The following is a 25,494-nucleotide window of genomic DNA, read 5'->3' as shown; positions in this document are numbered from 1 at the left end:
CTCATCGAGGTTTCTCTATTCACGTTATCCCCAGGTGGCTCCCCAGTCTCCCCGGTGAGCTAAAATACACCCTAGCGGGCTCTTTTTCGGCATTTTTCCTGATTGGCTGCTTTCCACGCCACCGCGCCGTCCCATTGGCTGCTCCTCCCCGTGTTCCGCCCCCACGAACCCTCCTCGGGGCGCAGCCGCGCGAGGACCGCGCCATTGGGGCCCGTTTTCCCCACAAGCACGGCTCCCAGAGCCGACTCTCCGGGGCGGCGGAGCCGCAGCGGAGCCGGCCGGGCCGGGCACTCACCGGGGCCGCGCAGAAACGGCGACGAACGGCGGCGCGGCGGGACCGCTCCGGGCTCGACCGGGGCGCGCACACGGCCGCCGAGAGCGCCGCCCGCGCTTGCCAGCGGCCATCTTTGCGCATGCGCATCGGGAAGCCCGCGGGACACGCCCCCTCCTGCCCGCCCCTTCCTGCCCGCCCCTTCGCCTGCCTTCCCGCAACCCGATTGGCTGCCTATGCACGTCAATTTCCATTCTCCCCGCCTATCATCACCCCTCCCCGTTTGCCCCGCGCGGCGCTCCGCTCCGCCCCTCCAGCTTTCTCGCGCGTCCTGATTGGCCCGCTCTGCACCGCCCTTCGCGTTCTCTCCACCCACTCGCTGGAACCTCCAGGCGATTTGCACAGCCGGCGCGGCTTTCCCTTCTATTTAACTTCTGTTTCCATTTCTAGTTCTTTCTCGGTCCGTTAGAGCCCTCGGATGCTCCATCTGCATACATATATATATACACACATATGTAAAATATACATATAGGTATCTCTCTATATATCATCTATAGAAACTTAAAAATAATTTCATATGTGTGTATATATATATGCATACATATATATGACTAGAAATAGAAATATAGCTTCCCAGGGAAAACAACTGCCATGGGGCTGGGCTGCAGAGCAGCGAGTGGGTGGGGAGGACAGAGCTACGGGGGGAGACAACGGGCGCTTTGGGGCAGCGCAGGTGCCCCGGGGGTCCGCGAGCAAAGGGGCGACGGGGGGGCAGTGTGGAACGGGGGGGCCGGAGAGGAGAGAGGAGGGAGCGGGGACACGTCTCACGGGGGAAAAAATGCCCGCGGGGCACGTTTGGAGAGAAATCGTTTGGGGAGGGGCAGAGACACGCGGGAGGCAGTGCGAGTAGAAAGGTGCGCGGGGCGGGGGGGGGGGTGGGCACGGGACGTGTGTGGGGGTGACCTGCACCTGGGGGGTCCACCCGGGACCACCCACAGCAGACGACTCACCTGGGACAACCCGCAAAGGAGAATTCGCTCTGAAGAACCGACCCACGACAGAGACTCCACACCGGATCATCCCCAGCAATGCCCCTGCAACTGCTGGCGTTTCACTCCGTATTTGCCCCAAAAAGGGGGGCAGTGTGCCTGTCCGTAAGACAAGTTTGTTTTTTTTTTTTTTTCTTAAACTCTTCCAAAATGCCTAATTTTGAGAGGTTTTGGCACTTTTTCACAACATGCTTTTGGTTCAATGCACGAAAATACGGTTCGTTTTGCTTTCCAGCTGCGCGCATCCAGGGAGAGTTCGCTTTCCCCAGGGCCTAAAATTCTTCTTTTTCTTATTATTTTCCCCATTGCACATGCAGACTCAGGGTGTTCGGCGTGTTTCTCAGCTGCTGTGGCGGGTCACGCTCTCTGTGCGCAGCCCCAGAAGGGGGCATCAGGCGTTCACAGCTCCCCCTCTGAAAAACAAAAATTCCAAATTAGAGTTCAGCGTCTGAAAAAAAAGAGCGCAGAAGAAAGCAGAGGAATTCAGTCGGAATAAGGGAGAGGAGAGCAGCTGAGCTAACGGAGGATTTGGGAGAAATGGGCCACCTTGAAACACAAGGCATCTTTTAAAAGCCAGAGCGATTTGAGCAATTCAAGACAACATTAAGACAAACTGACACCATTTGGGACACACTCAGCGGACAAGGAAACGCTCTCGCTGACGCTAGAAAGCGTCTCGCCCCTTCCCTCCGGCACCGCCGCAGGAGACAACCCCAGCGAGGCCGCGGGACGGGCTCGCGCCGCCAGCGGGATCTGCGCTCACGGATCCGCCGCCACAGCTCCGGCCCTCGCGACGCTGCTGCTGCTGCTGCTACGCATCTGGCTCAGTCAGTAAAGCTGAAAGCGTGCAGCTCCACAGAGTGACACTAAAAAGCAAAGAACCAACCGCGGTCATTCACTTTATACTAAAAAGGCAGCCCCGGGCCAGCAGGCGGGCCGCGTTCCGCGGGAATCCCGCAAAAAAAACCCAAACCAAAAACAAAACAAAAAAAACAGAGAGCCGCGGCAGGAAAGCGCCCCTGTCGCAGGGACGGCCGCAAGTCCCGAAAACGAACACCGCCGCCCGCCAGCCCGGTGCCGGAAGGCTAACGCGCCCGGATTGCTCTGCTGGCCGACGGCACCCGGAGGCAGCGCCTCCGAGTCCCGACCCCGGCTGTCCCCGGCCCGCGGCAGCATGCAAGCACGCGATCGGCCCGCTCTGCACTTGAATTGCCATTCCCTCCGCCCATCGCCTCCCCGCCCGAAGCGCAAAGCCACGTGCATATTGGGCGCGAGGCCTTGCGCTGTCTTTTTGTGTGTGCCTTTTCTTTTTCCTTCTCTTGTGCCACGTTGTCCAGAAAGGGGAAGCTGAGCGCGTGGGTGCCACGGCTCCACGGGGCTCCTCTCCACGGGGAGGGCGCTCGGGCCGGGAAGGACCCTGAGCCTGGCGTGGGTGGACACACCCAATCGCACGTACGGACACAGAACCCGCCGGGCCTCGCCCTGAGCTTCCGCACTTCCGCCAAAGCGGCACCCCACTCGCCACGCCGCCGAGCCTGCAACCGCACCTTAGCTCTGTTTTTAAACATCCCCCTGACAAAAGGGGGCTGCGCCGCTCCCGGAGAGACTGCAATACCGGGAACGGGCGCTGCACGGGAGACACGGCTCCAGGCCACAGACCGTTAGCCCACCTGCCCTAAGAGTCACACGCCTCTCACCAGCTTCGCGAGCTCGGCCATGAGGGCAGGAGGGGGAAACCTAACTAAACACCTCCCCACCGCACTGGCCCATCCCGTTCCTCCTGTTCCAACGTCACGGTCACCCTCGCCACGCCCGCACTCACCTGCCGCCTATTTCGCCGCTCCGTTCCCCTCGCTCCCTCCCACCGTCCCGCCGCGCTCAGCGGGCACCGACACCCGGCGGGAGGTTCCCGCCCGTCACCTCATGCCCCTCTGCCGGCTCCGGGGACCTCACCAAGGACTGCCCTGCCCTGAACCGCCTGCCTCCAGATCCCCGGGAGCCGGCCGCAGCGAGAGCTCCGCAGCCTCCCGTCTCTCGCCCCGACGCCCGTCCCGTTCATTCCCGGTACCCCCCCGAGACACCACGGACACGCTTGCCAGGGAGCTAGCTATTCCAACTGGATTGAGTCGGCGCGCTCTCATTGGCTGCTTTCCACCCCACCGCGCTGCCCTCCTATTGGATGCTCCTTCCCGCGCTCCGCCCCCACAAGCCCGCGCCTGCGCCGGACCTGACTGAGGACTACGCCCACTTGGGCATGCGCAGTAGGGACTTCGCAAGCACCGCCCCTCCGCCAACCTCATTGGCTGCCTACGCACGTCAATCGCCATTCTCGCCGCCTATCAGCGCTCCGCCCCTCAACCTTGCTCGCGCCGTCTGATTGGCCCGCTCTGCATCCTCACTCGCCTGCTCGCCGCCCTGCGGGGACCCCGAGCGCATTTGGCCGTGCAGCTTCAAAGATGGAAACTAAAAAGTAAAGAACAAACCGCGGTCATTCGCTTATCCTAAAAAGGTGTGCGGATGCCTACCCACACCACAAAAAGCCCTTAGCTTTCATTTTCCTCCGGCGCTAAAATTGCATAGGCGTGAACTCGTAAAATTAAACCATCCATCTCCCAGACACACGCTTCGAACTTGACTACGGTGGGTTTCTGTTTGTCTTACACCAACGGACTTGCACATTTGTGAGCAAACACATTCATTTTGAAGCACAGCCCCTCCCGGGGGAAAAACACGTCTTAGTCATTGAACAAAAATAAAATCCGACTTGGAGCTCCCAAACATTAGGGAGCGGCGGGGAAACAAACGAAAGCGAAGACCAACAGCAGCATCGTAAAGTAGTATTCAGCTTCGATTCTGATCACGTACTTAAAAGCCTCTCTCAGCCCTACGAACAATTAGTCCTTTTCTGGAAGGACACATTTTTTTACCTGAATGTCCTCAATTGAAGACTCCACTAAACAGAACGGGGATCGAGCCGCAGGACAACATGCCATCGACATATTAACGAGGAAAAAAACCCACAAGTAAACCCCAGGTTCGATTACTACTTTCCATCCCGTTTCATTCCTTACATTCCAACTGGCACCCAGGTGCTCCAAAATTAACTATACCCATGCCACTTCTCACTAAAAATTCCGTTCTACGTTTAAACATTCAAGGCTATTTCCAGCGTGCCCATAAATTCACCGTCAACAAAGACAAGAGAAACGCTCAACCCTAAGGAGCGCCGGCCGGCAGGTTCCTCCCCGCTCTGCCCGGGACCGAGAAGACGCCGCCACCGCTGCCGCCTCCTGCCGCCTCCTCGCCCGTGCCCCCTCGCAGCGGGGCTGCCCCACGACAGCCGGGGGCCTCTCTTTTTTTCCCGGCGGCCGGTCCGACCGCTGCCCCCCCCGCTTTCTGACGGCCACGGCCACGACCCCGCCCGCAGCGGCAGCGCCCCCCTCGGCCCCGCCCCGGCACGGGCACAGGGCGCCGCTTCCCAGCTGCAGTACCGGCCTGTGGCCACCAGACGGCAGCACCGAGCGCGGGCGCGCCGCGCCCCCCGCGCCGCCGCAGCGCGCCCGCTTCTTTTCAGACCCCCGGCCCTTCTTCTTGACCCGCGGGCAGCTTCAGCTGCCCTGGAACGCGCTTTCCCAGAGCCGCGCGGATGACAGACACGCATACCCACGTACACTTCCCCAAGCCTAAGCGTAGCCAGGATTCCCTTCCTTGCCCTCAACGTTTTTGTTCAAGAGTCCAGCAGCTCACCTGTCCTCGCGAGCTGCCTCGCTGCAAACAAACGAGCAGAAAAGAAAAAAAAAAAGAAAAGAAAACAAGAAAAGGAATGATCTCTTCCAGGCAGTTTCTCGAAACAGTCGAGAGATTATAAAATTGCACGTGTCTTTTCCAAGCAGAATGAGCCTGTGATTCCACGAAAAAGGAGGGCAAGGAGCAGGTCAGCTTGTCAGAGAAAGACAGGGACAGGGAGCAAGACAAGGCGACACAGAGAGAGAGGCAAAAGGGACAGGGAGGCAGGGCAAAGGGAAGGAGAGGCCAAGATCAGAGACCAGCAGCAGGACACAGACGGTGGGGAAAACTCCTAGAATGGGCAGCGGGAGAGACAGACCAAGGAGAAACGGGCGCCGGGCCGCGGGACAGGGAGCGGGGCAGACCGTCACGGAAACAAAAACAAAGAGGCAACGGGACAGAGAAACGAGGGGAAAGACAAGGAGAAGGGCAGAGAAACAGGAACGGGGGCGGGCAGGGAGCAGGACCGAGAGATGGAGCGAGGAAGGGAAAAAAGGACGGGGGCAGAATGCAGGGAGAGAAACGACGACAGGGAGCAGGACAATAGCATGGGCTGCAGGACAGAGACGGAGGAATTGCAAGAACACAGACACGAGGAGCACCACAGAACGACAGCCAGGGGAAAGAGGCACAGAGAGCGGGACAGCGCTGGAGCGGAAAAAAACAAACCAAACCAACGGCGCTGGGCCGCTGGAGAGAGATACGCAGAAAGAAAAAAACACCCAGGAAGAGAGAAAAGAAAGAGGGGATGGCTGGCTGGGGGAGGGAGGGGAAAGCAGTTAGAAAGGGCGGGAGAAGGACCGCCACGGAACAACAGAAAAGCCAGCGAGGCCAGGCAGGGCAGGGGGGCCGTGACACTGCTTGTCTAGCAGTATAATCTGCGATCTGCCAATTTATTTCCAATTTCCTGATCACTGCTCCCTTTCGATGCCCTTTGCAACGCACGATGGCAACTTTTCTAGCAACGGCACAGCTTCCAACAATTGGAGTATCATATTTAATCTGTCTTCCTTCTGCTGTTAATCAACTTTGTTCTTTTCAAATGGCACGCACCATTCTAAAAACATACTTTGAAACAGTGCAAATATTAACCTCCTTCTCTTTGGATAATTCTAAAGCTCGTGTGAGCGCAGCTTTCTGGGCAGAAGTCTCTGCAGGTAAAGGTTTAGTTTCGATTACCTTGTGGGTAGTTGTCACCGCACACCCGGCTTGACGTACTCCTCGCTTTACGCAGAGCTGCTTCCGACGGTGAACCAGGAGCCTTCGGCATCCTCCAGTGGCTGGCTGCTCCTTTAGATCCGGTCCGCTGGAGTAAACAGCTTCTGTTGTTTCCGAGCAATCGGACACCACAGGCTCCGAAACAGATCCACTGAGGAGAGAAGCTGGATTGACAATGTCAGTAGTAGCAATATTTCCATCATCTTGTTCCACCCACACGGCCTGGTATTTCAGGGGACGCTAATACAGTCATTTGCTGTCCCACAGTGAGCTTACGAGCTTCCCGCACATCGAGCGCGACAGCTGCCACGGCTCAAAGACAGCCAGGCCGGCCTTTGCTCGCTTCGTCTGGTTGCTTAGGGAAGCAGACCACGGCTCGCTTAGGAGACCTTAACCGCTGTGCCGGAACACCCAAAGCAATACTTTGCCTTTCGTGTGAGTACAACCAAAATGGTTTGGTGACACCCGGGAGGCCCAGGGCCGGAGCCCTCGCCAGTTCCTTTTTCAGTTGCGAAAAAGCCCTCCCAGCTTCTCCCGTCCAATTCAACTCGGAGCTGTTTTCTTTTAACAGTTCGTACAAAGGCTTTACTGAGAGTCCATCATTCCAAATCCAAAGCCCGCACCAACCTGTCCTTTCAAGAAACGTCCGCAGCCCTTCCACCGTCGCCGGTTCCGGCGTCCGGCAAACAGGTTCTTTCCGCTCTGTCCCCAGCTCTCGCCGTCCTCCGGAGATCTCCAATCCCAGATAAGTCACTCGGTGCCGCATCAGCCGGGCCTTCTGTTGGGAAACCCCATGCTCACTTAAGCGCAGAAAATCAGTCAGCTTACAGTCCATTGCACACAACCCTCTTCGGGTTTCGTGCCTATAAGGAGACAACAAAGTCCCATTGCCCGGAAGAGCTTCCCAGGCGTCACGTTCTCATGCTAACTGGTTTCCGAAAATCACAGGGCTGCTCCTGAATCCCCGGGGTGACACGACCCAGGTTAATTGGGTCTTTCTCCCACTAAAGGGATTTTCCCACTCAAAAGCAAAAAGCTTCTGACTCTCTTTGGCTAATGCAAGACAGAAAAAGGCATCTTTGAAATCCAACACGGTAGACCATTTGTGATTATCTCGCCATTTATCTAACAATGTGTAAGGGTTAGCTACTACCGGGTGTCAATCTGCGGTAATTTTGTTTATTGCTCTCCAATCTTGCACTAACCTATAGCTTTTACTGTCTGGTTTCTTTACAGGCCGGATTGAAGTGCTCGCTTCTGACTCACCTTCTATCAGCAGCCTAAACTGCAAAAAGTTACCGGTCATTTCTTTTACCCCTTCTCTATGCTCTAATTTCAGAGGATATGGTCTAGTTCTGACTGGTCCGGCTCCAGCTTTCAAATTAATTTTCACTGGTTCTGCATTCTTTGATTTACCAGGAACTGCCGAAGCCCATACCCCTGCAAATACTTGATCCAGTATTTCCCGAGCTATTTGGCTTTGCTTGTCGGTTTGAATCATTGCCAATTAAAATCCCGGCTCTTTTATCTTGAATCTCACTTTCCCCCGTTTGAATGTCATGATTGCTTTCAATTGTTTTCACAGGTCTCGTCTTAGTAACAGTTTTGGAGACCTAGGCATATAGAAGAACTTATACATTCCGACTGGTTTTCCTAACTTATATTTGATTGGCCGTAAAAATAAAGCTTTCTTTTGTTGGCCAGTAGCTCCCACTACAGTTACAAAATCTTTATCTGAGGGTATCGTTTCCTGGTTCAAAATAGAACAAGATACTCCAGTATCAATTAAAAACTCCATTTCTTTTCTGTGTTTCCCTGGCTTTACTAGGACCGGTGGATCTGCTAGGCTGGATTCCTCAGGTTCCCGTCAATCAACTTCTGCCACTGGCCATTACATCTCATCGAGGTTTCTCTATTCACGTTATCCCCAGGTGGCTCCCCAGTCTCCCCGGTGAGCTAAAATACACCCTAGCGGGCTCTTTTTCGGCATTTTTCCTGATTGGCTGCTTTCCACGCCACCGCGCCGTCCCATTGGCTGCTCCTCCCCGTGTTCCGCCCCCACGAACCCTCCTCGGGGCGCAGCCGCGCGAGGACCGCGCCATTGGGGCCCGTTTTCCCCACAAGCACGGCTCCCAGAGCCGACTCTCCGGGGCGGCGGAGCCGCAGCGGAGCCGGCCGGGCCGGGCACTCACCGGGGCCGCGCAGAAACGGCGACGAACGGCGGCGCGGCGGGACCGCTCCGGGCTCGACCGGGGCGCGCACACGGCCGCCGAGAGCGCCGCCCGCGCTTGCCAGCGGCCATCTTTGCGCATGCGCATCGGGAAGCCCGCGGGACACGCCCCCTCCTGCCCGCCCCTTCCTGCCCGCCCCTTCGCCTGCCTTCCCGCAACCCGATTGGCTGCCTATGCACGTCAATTTCCATTCTCCCCGCCTATCATCACCCCTCCCCGTTTGCCCCGCGCGGCGCTCCGCTCCGCCCCTCCAGCTTTCTCGCGCGTCCTGATTGGCCCGCTCTGCACCGCCCTTCGCGTTCTCTCCACCCACTCGCTGGAACCTCCAGGCGATTTGCACAGCCGGCGCGGCTTTCCCTTCTATTTAACTTCTGTTTCCATTTCTAGTTCTTTCTCGGTCCGTTAGAGCCCTCGGATGCTCCATCTGCATACATATATATATACACACATATGTAAAATATACATATAGGTATCTCTCTATATATCATCTATAGAAACTTAAAAATAATTTCATATGTGTGTATATATATATGCATACATATATATGACTAGAAATAGAAATATAGCTTCCCAGGGAAAACAACTGCCATGGGGCTGGGCTGCAGAGCAGCGAGTGGGTGGGGAGGACAGAGCTACGGGGGGAGACAACGGGCGCTTTGGGGCAGCGCAGGTGCCCCGGGGGTCCGCGAGCAAAGGGGCGACGGGGGGGGAGTGTGGAACGGGGGGGCCGGAGAGGAGAGAGGAGGGAGCGGGGACACGTCTCACGGGGGAAAAAATGCCCGCGGGGCACGTTTGGAGAGAAATCGTTTGGGGAGGGGCAGAGACACGCGGGAGGCAGTGCGAGTAGAAAGGTGCGCGGGGCGGGGGGGGGGGTGGGCACGGGACGTGTGTGGGGGTGACCTGCACCTGGGGGGTCCACCCGGGACCACCCACAGCAGACGACTCACCTGGGACAACCCGCAAAGGAGAATTCGCTCTGAAGAACCGACCCACGACAGAGACTCCACACCGGATCATCCCCAGCGATGCCCCTGCAACTGCTGGCGTTTCACTCCGTATTTGCCCCAAAAAGGGGGGCAGTGTGCCTGTCCGTAAGACAAGTTTGTTTTTTTTTTTTTTTCTTAAACTCTTCCAAAATGCCTAATTTTGAGAGGTTTTGGCACTTTTTCACAACATGCTTTTGGTTCAATGCACGAAAATACGGTTCGTTTTGCTTTCCAGCTGCGCGCATCCAGGGAGAGTTCGCTTTCCCCAGGGCCTAAAATTCTTCTTTTTCTTATTATTTTCCCCATTGCACATGCAGACTCAGGGTGTTCGGCGTGTTTCTCAGCTGCTGTGGCGGGTCACGCTCTCTGTGCGCAGCCCCAGAAGGGGGCATCAGGCGTTCACAGCTCCCCCTCTGAAAAACAAAAATTCCAAATTAGAGTTCAGCGTCTGAAAAAAAAGAGCGCAGAAGAAAGCAGAGGAATTCAGTCGGAATAAGGGAGAGGAGAGCAGCTGAGCTAACGGAGGATTTGGGAGAAATGGGCCACCTTGAAACACAAGGCATCTTTTAAAAGCCAGAGCGATTTGAGCAATTCAAGACAACATTAAGACAAACTGACACCATTTGGGACACACTCAGCGGACAAGGAAACGCTCTCGCTGACGCTAGAAAGCGTCTCGCCCCTTCCCTCCGGCACCGCCGCAGGAGACAACCCCAGCGAGGCCGCGGGACGGGCTCGCGCCGCCAGCGGGATCTGCGCTCACGGATCCGCCGCCACAGCTCCGGCCCTCGCGACGCTGCTGCTGCTGCTGCTGCTGCTGCTACGCATCTGGCTCAGTCAGTAAAGCTGAAAGCGTGCAGCTCCAGAGAGTGACACTAAAAAGCAAAGAACCAACCGCGGTCATTCACTTTATACTAAAAAGGCAGCCCCGGGCCAGCAGGCGGGCCGCGTTCCGCGGGAATCCCGCAAAAAAAACCCAAACCAAAAACAAAACAAAAAAAACAGAGAGCCGCGGCAGGAAAGCGCCCCTGTCGCAGGGACGGCCGCAAGTCCCGAAAACGAACACCGCCGCCCGCCAGCCCGGTGCCGGAAGGCTAACGCGCCCGGATTGCTCTGCTGGCCGACGGCACCCGGAGGCAGCGCCTCCGAGTCCCGACCCCGGCTGTCCCCGGCCCGCGGCAGCATGCAAGCACGCGATCGGCCCGCTCTGCACTTGAATTGCCATTCCCTCCGCCCATCGCCTCCCCGCCCGAAGCGCAAAGCCACGTGCATATTGGGCGCGAGGCCTTGCGCTGTCTTTTTGTGTGTGCCTTTTCTTTTTCCTTCTCTTGTGCCACGTTGTCCAGAAAGGGGAAGCTGAGCGCGTGGGTGCCACGGCTCCACGGGGCTCCTCTCCACGGGGAGGGCGCTCGGGCCGGGAAGGACCCTGAGCCTGGCGTGGGTGGACACACCCAATCGCACGTACGGACACAGAACCCGCCGGGCCTCGCCCTGAGCTTCCGCACTTCCGCCAAAGCGGCACCCCACTCGCCACGCCGCCGAGCCTGCAACCGCACCTTAGCTCTGTTTTTAAACATCCCCCTGACAAAAGGGGGCTGCGCCGCTCCCGGAGAGACTGCAATACCGGGAACGGGCGCTGCACGGGAGACACGGCTCCAGGCCACAGACCGTTAGCCCACCTGCCCTAAGAGTCACACGCCTCTCACCAGCTTCGCGAGCTCGGCCATGAGGGCAGGAGGGGGAAACCTAACTAAACACCTCCCCACCGCACTGGCCCATCCCGTTCCTCCTGTTCCAACGTCACGGTCACCCTCGCCACGCCCGCACTCACCTGCCGCCTATTTCGCCGCTCCGTTCCCCTCGCTCCCTCCCACCGCGCTCAGCAGGCACCGACACCCGGCGGGAGGTTCCCGCCCGTCACCTCATGCCCCTCTGCCGGCTCCGGGGACCTCACCAAGGACTGCCCTGCCCTGAACCGCCTGCCTCCAGATCCCCGGGAGCCGGCCGCAGCGAGAGCTCCGCAGCCTCCCGTCTCTCGCCCCGACGCCCGTCCCGTTCATTCCCGGTACCCCCCCGAGACACCACGGACACGCTTGCCAGGGAGCTAGCTATTCCAACTGGATTGAGTCGGCGCGCTCTCATTGGCTGCTTTCCACCCCACCGCGCTGCCCTCCTATTGGATGCTCCTTCCCGCGCTCCGCCCCCACAAGCCCGCGCCTGCGCCGGACCTGACTGAGGACTACGCCCACTTGGGCATGCGCAGTAGGGACTTCGCAAGCACCGCCCCTCCGCCAACCTCATTGGCTGCCTACGCACGTCAATCGCCATTCTCACCGCCTATCAGCGCTCCGCCCCTCAACCTTGCTCGCGCCGTCTGATTGGCCCGCTCTGCATCCTCACTCGCCTGCTCGCCGCCCTGCGGGGACCCCGAGCGCATTTGGCCGTGCAGCTTCAAAGATGGAAACTAAAAAGTAAAGAACAAACCGCGGTCATTCGCTTATCCTAAAAAGGTGTGCGGATGCCTACCCACACCACAAAAAGCCCTTAGCTTTCATTTTCCTCCGGCGCTAAAATTGCATAGGCGTGAACTCGTAAAATTAAACCATCCATCTCCCAGACACACGCTTCGAACTTGACTACGGTGGGTTTCTGTTTGTCTTACACCAACGGACTTGCACATTTGTGAGCAAACACATTCATTTTGAAGCACAGCCCCTCCCGGGGGAAAAACACGTCTTAGTCATTGAACAAAAATAAAATCCGACTTGGAGCTCCCAAACATTAGGGAGCGGCGGGGAAACAAACGAAAGCGAAGACCAACAGCAGCATCGTAAAGTAGTATTCAGCTTCGATTCTGATCACGTACTTAAAAGCCTCTCTCAGCCCTACGAACAATTAGTCCTTTTCTGGAAGGACACATTTTTTTACCTGAATGTCCTCAATTGAAGACTCCACTAAACAGAACGGGGATCGAGCCGCAGGACAACATGCCATCGACATATTAACGAGGAAAAAAACCCACAAGTAAACCCCAGGTTCGATTACTACTTTCCATCCCGTTTCATTCCTTACATTCCAACTGGCACCCAGGTGCTCCAAAATTAACTATACCCATGCCACTTCTCACTAAAAATTCCGTTCTACGTTTAAACATTCAAGGCTATTTCCAGCGTGCCCATAAATTCACCGTCAACAAAGACAAGAGAAACGCTCAACCCTAAGGAGCGCCGGCCGGCAGGTTTCTCCCCGCTCTGCCCGGGACCGAGAAGACGCCGCCACCGCTGCCGCCTCCTGCCGCCTCCTCGCCCGTGCCCCCTCGCAGCGGGGCTGCCCCACGACAGCCGGGGGCCTCTCTTTTTTTCCCGGCGGCCGGTCCGACCGCTGCCCCCCCCGCTTTCTGACGGCCACGGCCACGACCCCGCCCGCAGCGGCAGCGCCCCCCTCGGCCCCGCCCCGGCACGGGCACAGGGCGCCGCTTCCCAGCTGCAGTACCGGCCTGTGGCCACCAGACGGCAGCACCGAGCGCGGGCGCACCGCGCCCCCCGCGCCGCCGCAGCGCGCCCGCTTCTTTTCAGACCCCCGGCCCTTCTTCTTGACCCGCGGGCAGCTTCAGCTGCCCTGGAACGCGCTTTCCCAGAGCCGCGCGGATGACAGACACGCATACCCACGTACACTTCCCCAAGCCTAAGCGTAGCCAGGATTCCCTTCCTCGCCCTCAACGTTTTTGTTCAAGAGTCCAGCAGCTCACCTGTCCTCGCGAGCTGCCTCGCTGCAAACAAACGAGCAGAAAAGAAAAAAAAAAAAGAAAAGAAAACAAGAAAAGGAATGATCTCTTCCAGGCAGTTTCTCGAAACAGTCGAGAGATTATAAAATTGCACGTGTCTTTTCCAAGCAGAATGAGCCTGTGATTCCACGAAAAAGGAGGGCAAGGAGCAGGTCAGCTTGTCAGAGAAAGACAGGGACAGGGAGCAAGACAAGGCGACACAGAGAGAGAGGCAAAAGGGACAGGGAGGCAGGGCAAAGGGAAGGAGAGGCCAAGATCAGAGACCAGCAGCAGGACACAGACGGTGGGGAAAACTCCTAGAATGGGCAGCGGGAGAGACAGACCAAGGAGAAACGGGCGCCGGGCCGCAGGACAGGGAGCGGGGCAGACCGTCACGGAAACAAAAACAAAGAGGCAACGGGACAGAGAAACGAGGGGAAAGACAAGGAGAAGGGCAGAGAAACAGGAACGGGGGCGGGCAGGGAGCAGGACCGAGAGATGGAGCGAGGAAGGGAAAAAAGGACGGGGGCAGAATGCAGGGAGAGAAACGACGACAGGGAGCAGGACAATAGCATGGGCTGCAGGACAGAGACGGAGGAATTGCAAAAACACAGACACGAGGAGCACCACAGAACGACAGCCAGGGGAAAGAGGCACAGAGAGCGCGACAGCGCCGGAGCGGAAAGAAACGAACCAAACCAACGGCGCTGGGCCGCTGGAGAGAGAGACGCAGAAAGAAAAAAAACACCCAGGAAGAGAGAAGAGAAAGAGGGGATGGCTGGCTGGGGGAGGGAGGGGAAAGCAGTTAGAAAGGGCGGGAGAAGGACCGCCACGGAACAACAGAAAAGCCAGCGAGGCCAGGCAGGGCAGGGGGGCCGTGACACTGCTTGTCTAGCAGTATAATCTGCGATCTGCCAATTTATTTCCAGTTTCCTGATCACTGCTCCCTTTCGATGCCCTTTGCAACGCACGATGGCAACTCTTCTAGCAACGGCACAGCTTCCAACAATTGGAGCATCATATTTAATCTGTCTTCCTTCTGCTGTTAATAAACTTTGTTCTTTTCAAATGGCACGCACCATTCTAAAAACATACTTTGAAACAGTGCAAATATTAACCTCCTTCTCTTTGGATAATTCTAAAGCTCATGTGAGCGCAGCTTTCTGGGCAGAAGTCTCCGCAGGTAAAGGTTTAGTTTCGATTACCTTGTGGGTAGTTGTCACCGCACACCCGGCTTGACGTACTCCTCGCTTTACGCAGAGCTGCTTCCGACGGTGAACCAGGAGCCTTCGGCATCCTCCAGTGGCCGGCTGGTCCTTTAGATCCGGTCCGCTGGAGTAAACAGCTTCTGTTGTTTCCGAGCAATCGGACACCACAGGCTCCGAAACAGATCCACTGAGGAGAGAAGCTGGATTGACAATGTCAGTAGTAGCAATATTTCCATCATCTTGTTCCACCCACACGGCCTGGTATTTCAGGGGACGCTAATACAGTCATTTGCTGTCCCACAGTGAGCTTACGAGCTTCCCGCACATCGAGCGCGACAGCTGCCACGGCTCAAAGACAGCCAGGCCGGCCTTTGCTCGCTTCGTCTGGCTGCTTAGGGAAGCAGACCACGGCTCGCTTAGGAGACCTTAACCGCTGTGCCGGAACACCCAAAGCAATACTTTGCCTTTCGTGTGAGTACAACCAAAATGGTTTGGTGACACCCGGGAGGCCCAGGGCCGGAGCCCTCGCCAGTTCCTTTTTCAGTTGCGAAAAAGCCCTCCCGGCTTCTCCCGTCCAATTCAACTCGGAGCTGTTTTCTTTTAACAGTTCGTACAAAGGCTTTACTGAGAGTCCATCATTCCAAATCCAAAGCCCGCACCAACCTGTCCTTTCAAGAAACGTCCGCAGCCCTTCCACCGTCGCCGGTTCCGGCGTCCGGCAAACAGGTTCTTTCCGCTCTGTCCCCAGCTCTCGCCGTCCTCCGGAGATCTCCAATCCCAGATAAGTCACTCGGTGCCGCATCAGCCGGGCCTTCTGTTGGGAAACCCCATGCTCACTTAAGCGCAGAAAATCAGTCAGCTTACAGTCCATTGCACACAACCCTCTTCGGGTTTCGTGCCTATAAGGAGACAACAAAGTCCCATTGCCCGGAAGAGCTTCCCAGGCGTCACGTTCTCATGCTAACTGGTTTCCGAAAATCACAGGGCTGCTCCTGAATCCCCGGGGTGACACGACCCAGGTTAATTGGGTCTTTCTCCCACTAAAGGGATTTTCCCACTCAAAAGCAAAAAGCTTCTGACTCTCTTTGGCTAATGCAAGACAGAAAAAGGCATCTTTGAAATCCAACACGGTAGACCATTTGTGATTATCTCGCCATTTATCTAACAATGTGTAAGGGTTAGCTACTACCGGGTGTCAATCTGCGGTAATTTTGTTTATTGCTCTCCAATCTTGCACTAACCTATAGCTTTTACTGTCTGGTTTCTTTACAGGCCGGATTGAAGTGCTCGCTTCTGACTCACCTTCTATCAGCAGCCTAAACTGCAAAAAGTTACCGGTCATTTCTTTTACCCCTTCTCTATGCTCTAATTTCAGAGGATATGGTCTAGTTCTGACTGGTCCGGCTCCAGCTTTCAAATTAATTTTCACTGGTTCTGCATTCTTTGATTTACCAGGAACTGCCGAAGCCCATACCCCTGCAAATACTTGATCCAGTATTTCCCGAGCTATTTGGCTTTGCTTGTCGGTTTGAATCATTGCCAATTAAAATCCCGGCTCTTTTATCTTGAATCTCACTTTCCCCCGTTTGAATGTCATGATTGCTTTCAATTGTTTTCACAGGTCTCGTCTTAGTAACAGTTTTGGAGACCTAGGCATATAGAAGAACTTATACATTCCGACTGGTTTTCCTAACTTATATTTGATTGGCCGTAAAAATAAAGCTTTCTTTTGTTGGCCAGTAGCTCCCACTACAGTTACAAAATCTTTATCTGAGGGTATCGTTTCCTGGTTCAAAATAGAACAAGATACTCCAGTATCAATTAAAAACTCCATTTCTTTTCTGTGTTTCCCTGGCTTTACTAGGACCGGTGGATCTGCTAGGCTGGATTCCTCAGGTTCCCGTCAATCAACTTCTGCCACTGGCCATTACATCTCATCGAGGTTTCTCTATTCACGTTATCCCCAGGTGGCTCCCCAGTCTCCCCGGTGAGCTAAAATACACCCTAGCGGGCTCTTTTTCGGCATTTTTCCTGATTGGCTGCTTTCCACGCCACCGCGCCGTCCCATTGGCTGCTCCTCCCCGTGTTCCGCCCCCACGAACCCTCCTCGGGGCGCAGCCGCGCGAGGACCGCGCCATTGGGGCCCGTTTTCCCCACAAGCACGGCTCCCAGAGCCGACTCTCCGGGGCGGCGGAGCCGCAGCGGAGCCGGCCGGGCCGGGCACTCACCGGGGCCGCGCAGAAACGGCGACGAACGGCGGCGCGGCGGGACCGCTCCGGGCTCGACCGGGGCGCGCACACGGCCGCCGAGAGCGCCGCCCGCGCTTGCCAGCGGCCATCTTTGCGCATGCGCATCGGGAAGCCCGCGGGACACGCCCCCTCCTGCCCGCCCCTTCCTGCCCGCCCCTTCGCCTGCCTTCCCGCAACCCGATTGGCTGCCTATGCACGTCAATTTCCATTCTCCCCGCCTATCATCACCCCTCACCGTTTGCCCCGCGCGGCGCGGCGCTCCGCTCCGCCCCTCCAGCTTTCTCGCGCGTCCTGATTGGCCCGCTCTGCACCGCCCTTCGCGTTCTCTCCACCCACTCGCTGGAACCTCCAGGCGATTTGCACAGCCGGCGCGGCTTTCCCTTCTATTTAACTTCTGTTTCCATTTCTAGTTCTTTCTCGGTCCGTTAGAGCCCTCGGATGCTCCATCTGCATACATATATATATACACACATATGTAAAATATACATATAGGTATCTCTCTATATATCATCTATAGAAACTTAAAAATAATTTCATATGTGTGTATATATATATGCATACATATATATGACTAGAAATAGAAATATAGCTTCCCAGGGAAAACAACTGCCATGGGGCTGGGCTGCAGAGCAGCGAGTGGGTGGGGAGGACAGAGCTACGGGGGGAGACAACGGGCGCTTTGGGGCAGCGCAGGTGCCCCGGGGGTCCGCGAGCAAAGGGGCGACGGGGGGGCAGTGTGGAACGGGGGGGCCGGAGAGGAGAGAGGAGGGAGCGGGGACACGTCTCACGGGGGAAAAAATGCCCGCGGGGCACGTTTGGAGAGAAATCGTTTGGGGAGGGGCAGAGACACGCGGGAGGCAGTGCGAGTAGAAAGGTGCGCGGGGCGGGGGGGGGGGTGGGCACGGGACGTGTGTGGGGGTGACCTGCACCTGGGGGGTCCACCCGGGACCACCCACAGCAGACGACTCACCTGGGACAACCCGCAAAGGAGAATTCGCTCTGAAGAACCGACCCACGACAGAGACTCCACACCGGATCATCCCCAGCGATGCCCCTGCAACTGCTGGCGTTTCACTCCGTATTTGCCCCAAAAAGGGGGGCAGTGTGCCTGTCCGTAAGACAAGTTTGTTTTTTTTTTTTTTTCTTAAACTCTTCCAAAATGCCTAATTTTGAGAGGTTTTGGCACTTTTTCACAACATGCTTTTGGTTCAATGCACGAAAATACGGTTCGTTTTGCTTTCCAGCTGCGCGCATCCAGGGAGAGTTCGCTTTCCCCAGGGCCTAAAATTCTTCTTTTTCTTATTATTTTCCCCATTGCACATGCAGACTCAGGGTGTTCGGCGTGTTTCTCAGCTGCTGTGGCGGGTCACGCTCTCTGTGCGCAGCCCCAGAAGGGGGCATCAGGCGTTCACAGCTCCCCCTCTGAAAAACAAAAATTCCAAATTAGAGTTCAGCGTCTGAAAAAAAAGAGCGCAGAAGAAAGCAGAGGAATTCAGTCGGAATAAGGGAGAGGAGAGCAGCTGAGCTAACGGAGGATTTGGGAGAAATGGGCCACCTTGAAACACAAGGCATCTTTTAAAAGCCAGAGCGATTTGAGCAATTCAAGACAACATTAAGACAAACTGACACCATTTGGGACACACTCAGCGGACAAGGAAACGCTCTCGCTGACGCTAGAAAGCGTCTCGCCCCTTCCCTCCGGCACCGCCGCAGGAGACAACCCCAGCGAGGCCGCGGGACGGGCTCGCGCCGCCAGCGGGATCTGCGCTCACGGATCCGCCGCCACAGCTCCGGCCCTCGCGACGCTGCTGCTGCTGCTGCTGCTGCTGCTACGCATCTGGCTCAGTCAGTAAAGCTGAAAGCGTGCAGCTCCAGAGAGTGACACTAAAAAGCAAAGAACCAACCGCGGTCATTCACTTTATACTAAAAAGGCAGCCCCGGGCCAGCAGGCGGGCCGCGTTCCGCGGGAATCCCGCAAAAAAAACCCAAACCAAAAACAAAACAAAAAAAACAGAGAGCCGCGGCAGGAAAGCGCCCCTGTCGCAGGGACGGCCGCAAGTCCCGAAAACGAACACTGCCGCCCGCCAGCCCGGTGCCGGAAGGCTAACGCGCCCGGATTGCTCTGCTGGCCGACGGCACCCGGAGGCAGCGCCTCCGAGTCCCGACCCCGGCTGTCCCCGGCCCGCGGCAGCATGCAAGCACGCGATCGGCCCGCTCTGCACTTGAATTGCCATTCCCTCCGCCCATCGCCTCCCCGCCCGAAGCGCAAAGCCACGTGCATATTGGGCGCGAGGCCTTGCGCTGTCTTTTTGTGTGTGCCTTTTCTTTTTCCTTCTCTTGTGCCACGTTGTCCAGAAAGGGGAAGCTGAGCGCGTGGGTGCCACGGCTCCACGGGGCTCCTCTCCACGGGGAGGGCGCTCGGGCCGGGAAGGACCCTGAGCCTGGCGTGGGTGGACACACCCAATCGCACGTACGGACACAGAACCCGCCGGGCCTCGCCCTGAGCTTCCGCACTTCCGCCAAAGCGGCACCCCACTCGCCACGCCGCCGAGCCTGCAACCGCACCTTAGCTCTGTTTTTAAACATCCCCCTGACAAAAGGGGGCTGCGCCGCTCCCGGAGAGACTGCAATACCGGGAACGGGCGCTGCACGGGAGACACGGCTCCAGGCCACAGACCGTTAGCCCACCTGCCCTAAGAGTCACACGCCTCTCACCAGCTTCGCGAGCTCGGCCATGAGGGCAGGAGGGGGAAACCTAACTAAACACCTCCCCACCGCACTGGCCCATCCCGTTCCTCCTGTTCCAACGTCACGGTCACCCTCGCCACGCCCGCACTCACCTGCCGCCTATTTCGCCGCTCCGTTCCCCTCGCTCCCTCCCACCGTCCCGCCGCGCTCAGCGGGCACCGACACCCGGCGGGAGGTTCCCGCCCGTCACCTCATGCCCCTCTGCCGGCTCCGGGGACCTCACCAAGGACTGCCCTGCCCTGAACCGCCTGCCTCCAGATCCCCGGGAGCCGGCCGCAGCGAGAGCTCCGCAGCCTCCCGTCTCTCGCCCCGACGCCCGTCCCGTTCATTCCCGGTACCCCCCCGAGACACCACGGACACGCTTGCCAGGGAGCTAGCTATTCCAACTGGATTGAGTCGGCGCGCTCTCATTGGCTGCTTTCCACCCCACCGCGCTGCCCTCCTATTGGATGCTCCTTCCCGCGCTCCGCCCCCACAAGCCCGCGCCTGCGCCGGACCTGACTGAGGACTACGCCCACTTGGGCATGCGCAGTAGGGACTTCGCAAGCACCGCCCCTCCGCCAACCTCATTGGCTGCCTACGCACGTCAATCGCCATTCTCGCCGCCTATCAGCGCTCCGCCCCTCAACCTTGCTCGCGCCGTCTGATTGGCCCGCTCTGCATCCTCACTCGCCTGCTCGCCGCCCTGCGGGGACCCCGAGCGCATTTGGCCGTGCAGCTTCAAAGATGGAAACTAAAAAGTAAAGAACAAACCGCGGTCATTCGCTTATCCTAAAAAGGTGTGCGGATGCCTACCCACACCACAAAAAGCCCTTAGCTTTCATTTTCCTCCGGCGCTAAAATTGCATAGGCGTGAACTCGTAAAATTAAACCATCCATCTCCCAGACACACGCTTCGAACTTGACTACGGTGGGTTTCTGTTTGTCTTACACCAACGGACTTGCACATTTGTGAGCAAACACATTCATTTTGAAGCACAGCCCCTCCCGGGGGAAAAACACGTCTTAGTCATTGAACAAAAATAAAATCCGACTTGGAGCTCCCAAACATTAGGGAGCGGCGGGGAAACAAACGAAAGCGAAGACCAACAGCAGCATCGTAAAGTAGTATTCAGCTTCGATTCTGATCACGTACTTAAAAGCCTCTCTCAGCCCTACGAACAATTAGTCCTTTTCTGGAAGGACACATTTTTTTACCTGAATGTCCTCAATTGAAGACTCCACTAAACAGAACGGGGATCGAGCCGCAGGACAACATGCCATCGACATATTAACGAGGAAAAAAACCCACAAGTAAACCCCAGGTTCGATTACTACTTTCCATCCCGTTTCATTCCTTACATTCCAACTGGCACCCAGGTGCTCCAAAATTAACTATACCCATGCCACTTCTCACTAAAAATTCCGTTCTACGTTTAAACATTCAAGGCTATTTCCAGCGTGCCCATAAATTCACCGTCAACAAAGACAAGAGAAACGCTCAACCCTAAGGAGCGCCGGCCGGCAGGTTTCTCCCCGCTCTGCCCGGGACCGAGAAGACGCCGCCACCGCTGCCGCCTCCTGCCGCCTCCTCGCCCGTGCCCCCTCGCAGCGGGGCTGCCCCACGACAGCCGGGGGCCTCTCTTTTTTTCCCGGCGGCCGGTCCGACCGCTGCCCCCCCCGCTTTCTGACGGCCACGGCCACGACCCCGCCCGCAGCGGCAGCGCCCCCCTCGGCCCCGCCCCGGCACGGGCACAGGGCGCCGCTTCCCAGCTGCAGTACCGGCCTGTGGCCACCAGACGGCAGCACCGAGCGCGGGCGCGCCGCGCCCCCCGCGCCGCCGCAGCGCGCCCGCTTCTTTTCAGACCCCCGGCCCTTCTTCTTGACCCGCGGGCAGCTTCAGCTGCCCTGGAACGCGCTTTCCCAGAGCCGCGCGGATGACAGACACGCATACCCACGTACACTTCCCCAAGCCTAAGCGTAGCCAGGATTCCCTTCCTCGCCCTCAACGTTTTTGTTCAAGAGTCCAGCAGCTCACCTGTCCTCGCGAGCTGCCTCGCTGCAAACAAACGAGCAGAAAAGAAAAAAAAAAAGAAAAGAAAACAAGAAAAGGAATGATCTCTTCCAGGCAGTTTCTCGAAACAGTCGAGAGATTATAAAATTGCACGTGTCTTTTCCAAGCAGAATGAGCCTGTGATTCCACGAAAAAGGAGGGCAAGGAGCAGGTCAGCTTGTCAGAGAAAGACAGGGACAGGGAGCAAGACAAGGCGACACAGAGAGAGAGGCAAAAGGGACAGGGAGGCAGGGCAAAGGGAAGGAGAGGCCAAGATCAGAGACCAGCAGCAGGACACAGACGGTGGGGAAAACTCCTAGAATGGGCAGCGGGAGAGACAGACCAAGGAGAAACGGGCGCCGGGCCGCGGGACAGGGAGCGGGGCAGACCGTCACGGAAACAAAAACAAAGAGGCAACGGGACAGAGAAACGAGGGGAAAGACAAGGAGAAGGGCAGAGAAACAGGAACGGGGGCGGGCAGGGAGCAGGACCGAGAGATGGAGCGAGGAAGGGAAAAAAGGACGGGGGCAGAATGCAGGGAGAGAAACGACGACAGGGAGCAGGACAATAGCATGGGCTGCAGGACAGAGACGGAGGAATTGCAAAAACACAGACACGAGGAGCACCACAGAACGACAGCCAGGGGAAAGAGGCACAGAGAGCGCGACAGCGCCGGAGCGGAAAGAAACGAACCAAACCAACGGCGCTGGGCCGCTGGAGAGAGAGACGCAGAAAGAAAAAAAACACCCAGGAAGAGAGAAGAGAAAGAGGGGATGGCTGGCTGGGGGAGGGAGGGGAAAGCAGTTAGAAAGGGCGGGAGAAGGACCGCCACGGAACAACAGAAAAGCCAGCGAGGCCAGGCAGGGCAGGGGGGCCGTGACACTGCTTGTCTAGCAGTATAATCTGCGATCTGCCAATTTATTTCCAGTTTCCTGATCACTGCTCCCTTTCGATGCCCTTTGCAACGCACGATGGCAACTCTTCTAGCAACGGCACAGCTTCCAACAATTGGAGCATCATATTTAATCTGTCTTCCTTCTGCTGTTAATAAACTTTGTTCTTTTCAAATGGCACGCACCATTCTAAAAACATACTTTGAAACAGTGCAAATATTAACCTCCTTCTCTTTGGATAATTCTAAAGCTCGTGTGAGCGCAGCTTTCTGGGCAGAAGTCTCCGCAGGTAAAGGTTTAGTTTCGATTACCTTGTGGGTAGTTGTCACCGCACACCCGGCTTGACGTACTCCTCGCTTTACGCAGAGCTGCTTCCGACGGTGAACCAGGAGCCTTCGGCATCCTCCAGTGGCCGGCTGGTCCTTTAGATCCGGTCCGCTGGAGTAAACAGCTTCTGTTGTTTCCGAGCAATCGGACACCACAGGCTCCGAAACAGATCCACTGAGGAGAGAAGCTGGATTGACAATGTCAGTAGTAGCAATATTTCCATCATCTTGTTCCACCCACACGGCCTGGTATTTCAGGGGACGCTAATACAGTCATTTGCTGTCCCACAGTGAGCTTACGAGCTTCCCGCACATCGAGCGCGACAGCTGCCACGGCTCAAAGACAGCCAGGCCGGCCTTTGCTCGCTTCGTCTGGTTGCTTAGGGAAGCAGACCACGGCTCGCTTAGGAGACCTTAACCGCTGTGCCGGAACACCCAAAGCAATACTTTGCCTTTCGTGTGAGTACAACCAAAATGGTTTGGTGACACCCGGGAGGCCCAGGGCCGGAGCCCTCGCCAGTTCCTTTTTCAGTTGCGAAAAAGCCCTCCCGGCTTCTCCCGTCCAATTCAACTCGGAGCTGTTTTCTTTTAACAGTTCGTACAAAGGCTTTACTGAGAGTCCATCATTCCAAATCCAAAGCCCGCACCAACCTGTCCTTTCAAGAAACGTCCGCAGCCCTTCCACCGTCGCCGGTTCCGGCGTCCGGCAAACAGGTTCTTTCCGCTCTGTCCCCAGCTCTCGCCGTCCTCCGGAGATCTCCAATCCCAGATAAGTCACTCGGTGCCGCATCAGCCGGGCCTTCTGTTGGGAAACCCCATGCTCACTTAAGCGCAGAAAATCAGTCAGCTTACAGTCCATTGCACACAACCCTCTTCGGGTTTCGTGCCTATAAGGAGACAACAAAGTCCCATTGCCCGGAAGAGCTTCCCAGGCGTCACGTTCTCATGCTAACTGGTTTCCGAAAATCACAGGGCTGCTCCTGAATCCCCGGGGTGACACGACCCAGGTTAATTGGGTCTTTCTCCCACTAAAGGGATTTTCCCACTCAAAAGCAAAAAGCTTCTGACTCTCTTTGGCTAATGCAAGACAGAAAAAGGCATCTTTGAAATCCAACACGGTAGACCATTTGTGATTATCTCGCCATTTATCTAACAATGTGTAAGGGTTAGCTACTACCGGGTGTCAATCTGCGGTAATTTTGTTTATTGCTCTCCAATCTTGCACTAACCTATAGCTTTTACTGTCTGGTTTCTTTACAGGCCGGATTGAAGTGCTCGCTTCTGACTCACCTTCTATCAGCAGCCTAAACTGCAAAAAGTTACCGGTCATTTCTTTTACCCCTTCTCTATGCTCTAATTTCAGAGGATATGGTCTAGTTCTGACTGGTCCGGCTCCAGCTTTCAAATTAATTTTCACTGGTTCTGCATTCTTTGATTTACCAGGAACTGCCGAAGCCCATACCCCTGCAAATACTTGATCCAGTATTTCCCGAGCTATTTGGCTTTGCTTGTCGGTTTGAATCATTGCCAATTAAAATCCCGGCTCTTTTATCTTGAATCTCACTTTCCCCCGTTTGAATGTCATGATTGCTTTCAATTGTTTTCACAGGTCTCGTCTTAGTAACAGTTTTGGAGACCTAGGCATATAGAAGAACTTATACATTCCGACTGGTTTTCCTAACTTATATTTGATTGGCCGTAAAAATAAAGCTTTCTTTTGTTGGCCAGTAGCTCCCACTACAGTTACAAAATCTTTATCTGAGGGTATCGTTTCCTGGTTCAAAATAGAACAAGATACTCCAGTATCAATTAAAAACTCCATTTCTTTTCTGTGTTTCCCTGGCTTTACTAGGACCGGTGGATCTGCTAGGCTGGATTCCTCAGGTTCCCGTCAATCAACTTCTGCCACTGGCCATTACATCTCATCGAGGTTTCTCTATTCACGTTATCCCCAGGTGGCTCCCCAGTCTCCCCGGTGAGCTAAAATACACCCTAGCGGGCTCTTTTTCGGCATTTTTCCTGATTGGCTGCTTTCCACGCCACCGCGCCGTCCCATTGGCTGCTCCTCCCCGTGTTCCGCCCCCACGAACCCTCCTCGGGGCGCAGCCGCGCGAGGACCGCGCCATTGGGGCCCGTTTTCCCCACAAGCACGGCTCCCAGAGCCGACTCTCCGGGGCGGCGGAGCCGCAGCGGAGCCGGCCGGGCCGGGCACTCACCGGGGCCGCGCAGAAACGGCGACGAACGGCGGCGCGGCGGGACCGCTCCGGGCTCGACCGGGGCGCGCACACGGCCGCCGAGAGCGCCGCCCGCGCTTGCCAGCGGCCATCTTTGCGCATGCGCATCGGGAAGCCCGCGGGACACGCCCCCTCCTGCCCGCCCCTTCCTGCCCGCCCCTTCGCCTGCCTTCCCGCAACCCGATTGGCTGCCTATGCACGTCAATTTCCATTCTCCCCGCCTATCATCACCCCTCACCGTTTGCCCCGCGCGGCGCGGCGCTCCGCTCCGCCCCTCCAGCTTTCTCGCGCGTCCTGATTGGCCCGCTCTGCACCGCCCTTCGCGTTCTCTCCACCCACTCGCTGGAACCTCCAGGCGATTTGCACAGCCGGCGCGGCTTTCCCTTCTATTTAACTTCTGTTTCCATTTCTAGTTCTTTCTCGGTCCGTTAGAGCCCTCGGATGCTCCATCTGCATACATATATATATACACACATATGTAAAATATACATATAGGTATC

General features: G+C 56.6%; 1 protein-coding gene across 1 annotated transcript; it reads right to left on the bottom strand.

Annotated features, from left to right (window-relative positions):
- Window positions 1-704: 704 nt before the first annotated feature.
- LOC135988291 (uncharacterized) lies at window positions 705-25,308 on the bottom strand. The gene is made up of 9 exons (XM_065634148.1): window positions 25,233-25,308; window positions 23,412-23,562; window positions 22,746-22,948; window positions 15,176-15,326; window positions 14,510-14,712; window positions 6,952-7,102; window positions 6,286-6,475; window positions 1,282-1,733; window positions 705-758 (listed from the first exon to the last, which is right to left on the bottom strand). Exons 2-7 carry the CDS (start codon window positions 23,548-23,550, stop codon window positions 6,399-6,401), a joined length of 924 nt encoding a protein of 307 aa, XP_065490220.1. The 5' UTR covers window positions 23,551-23,562; window positions 25,233-25,308; the 3' UTR covers window positions 705-758; window positions 1,282-1,733; window positions 6,286-6,398.
- Between the last annotated feature and the right edge of the window lie 186 nt (window positions 25,309-25,494).

Source organism: Caloenas nicobarica, chromosome 4 (assembly GCF_036013445.1).
Source record: "Caloenas nicobarica isolate bCalNic1 chromosome 4, bCalNic1.hap1, whole genome shotgun sequence".
NCBI classification, from domain to species: domain Eukaryota; kingdom Metazoa; phylum Chordata; class Aves; order Columbiformes; family Columbidae; genus Caloenas; species Caloenas nicobarica.
Note: the sequence above shows the minus strand (reverse complement) of the source record. Positions and strands in the feature narration are given on the sequence as shown.

What these genes read in the sequence shown, in the direction of transcription:
- LOC135988291 (XM_065634148.1), bottom strand. Translation starts at nt 23,550, where the DNA reads ATGCGGCACCGAGTGACTTATCTGGGATTGGAGATCTCCGGAGGACGG. An exon ending in GACGTTTCTTGAAAGGACAG is followed by an intron (nt 22,949 to 23,411) that starts GTTGGTGCGGGC and finishes TTGTCAATCCAG; the next exon opens with CTTCTCTCCTCAGTGGATCT. An exon ending in GACGTTTCTTGAAAGGACAG is followed by an intron (nt 6,476 to 6,951) that starts GTTGGTGCGGGC and finishes TTCTCTCCTCAG; the next exon opens with TGGATCTGTTTCGGAGCCTG.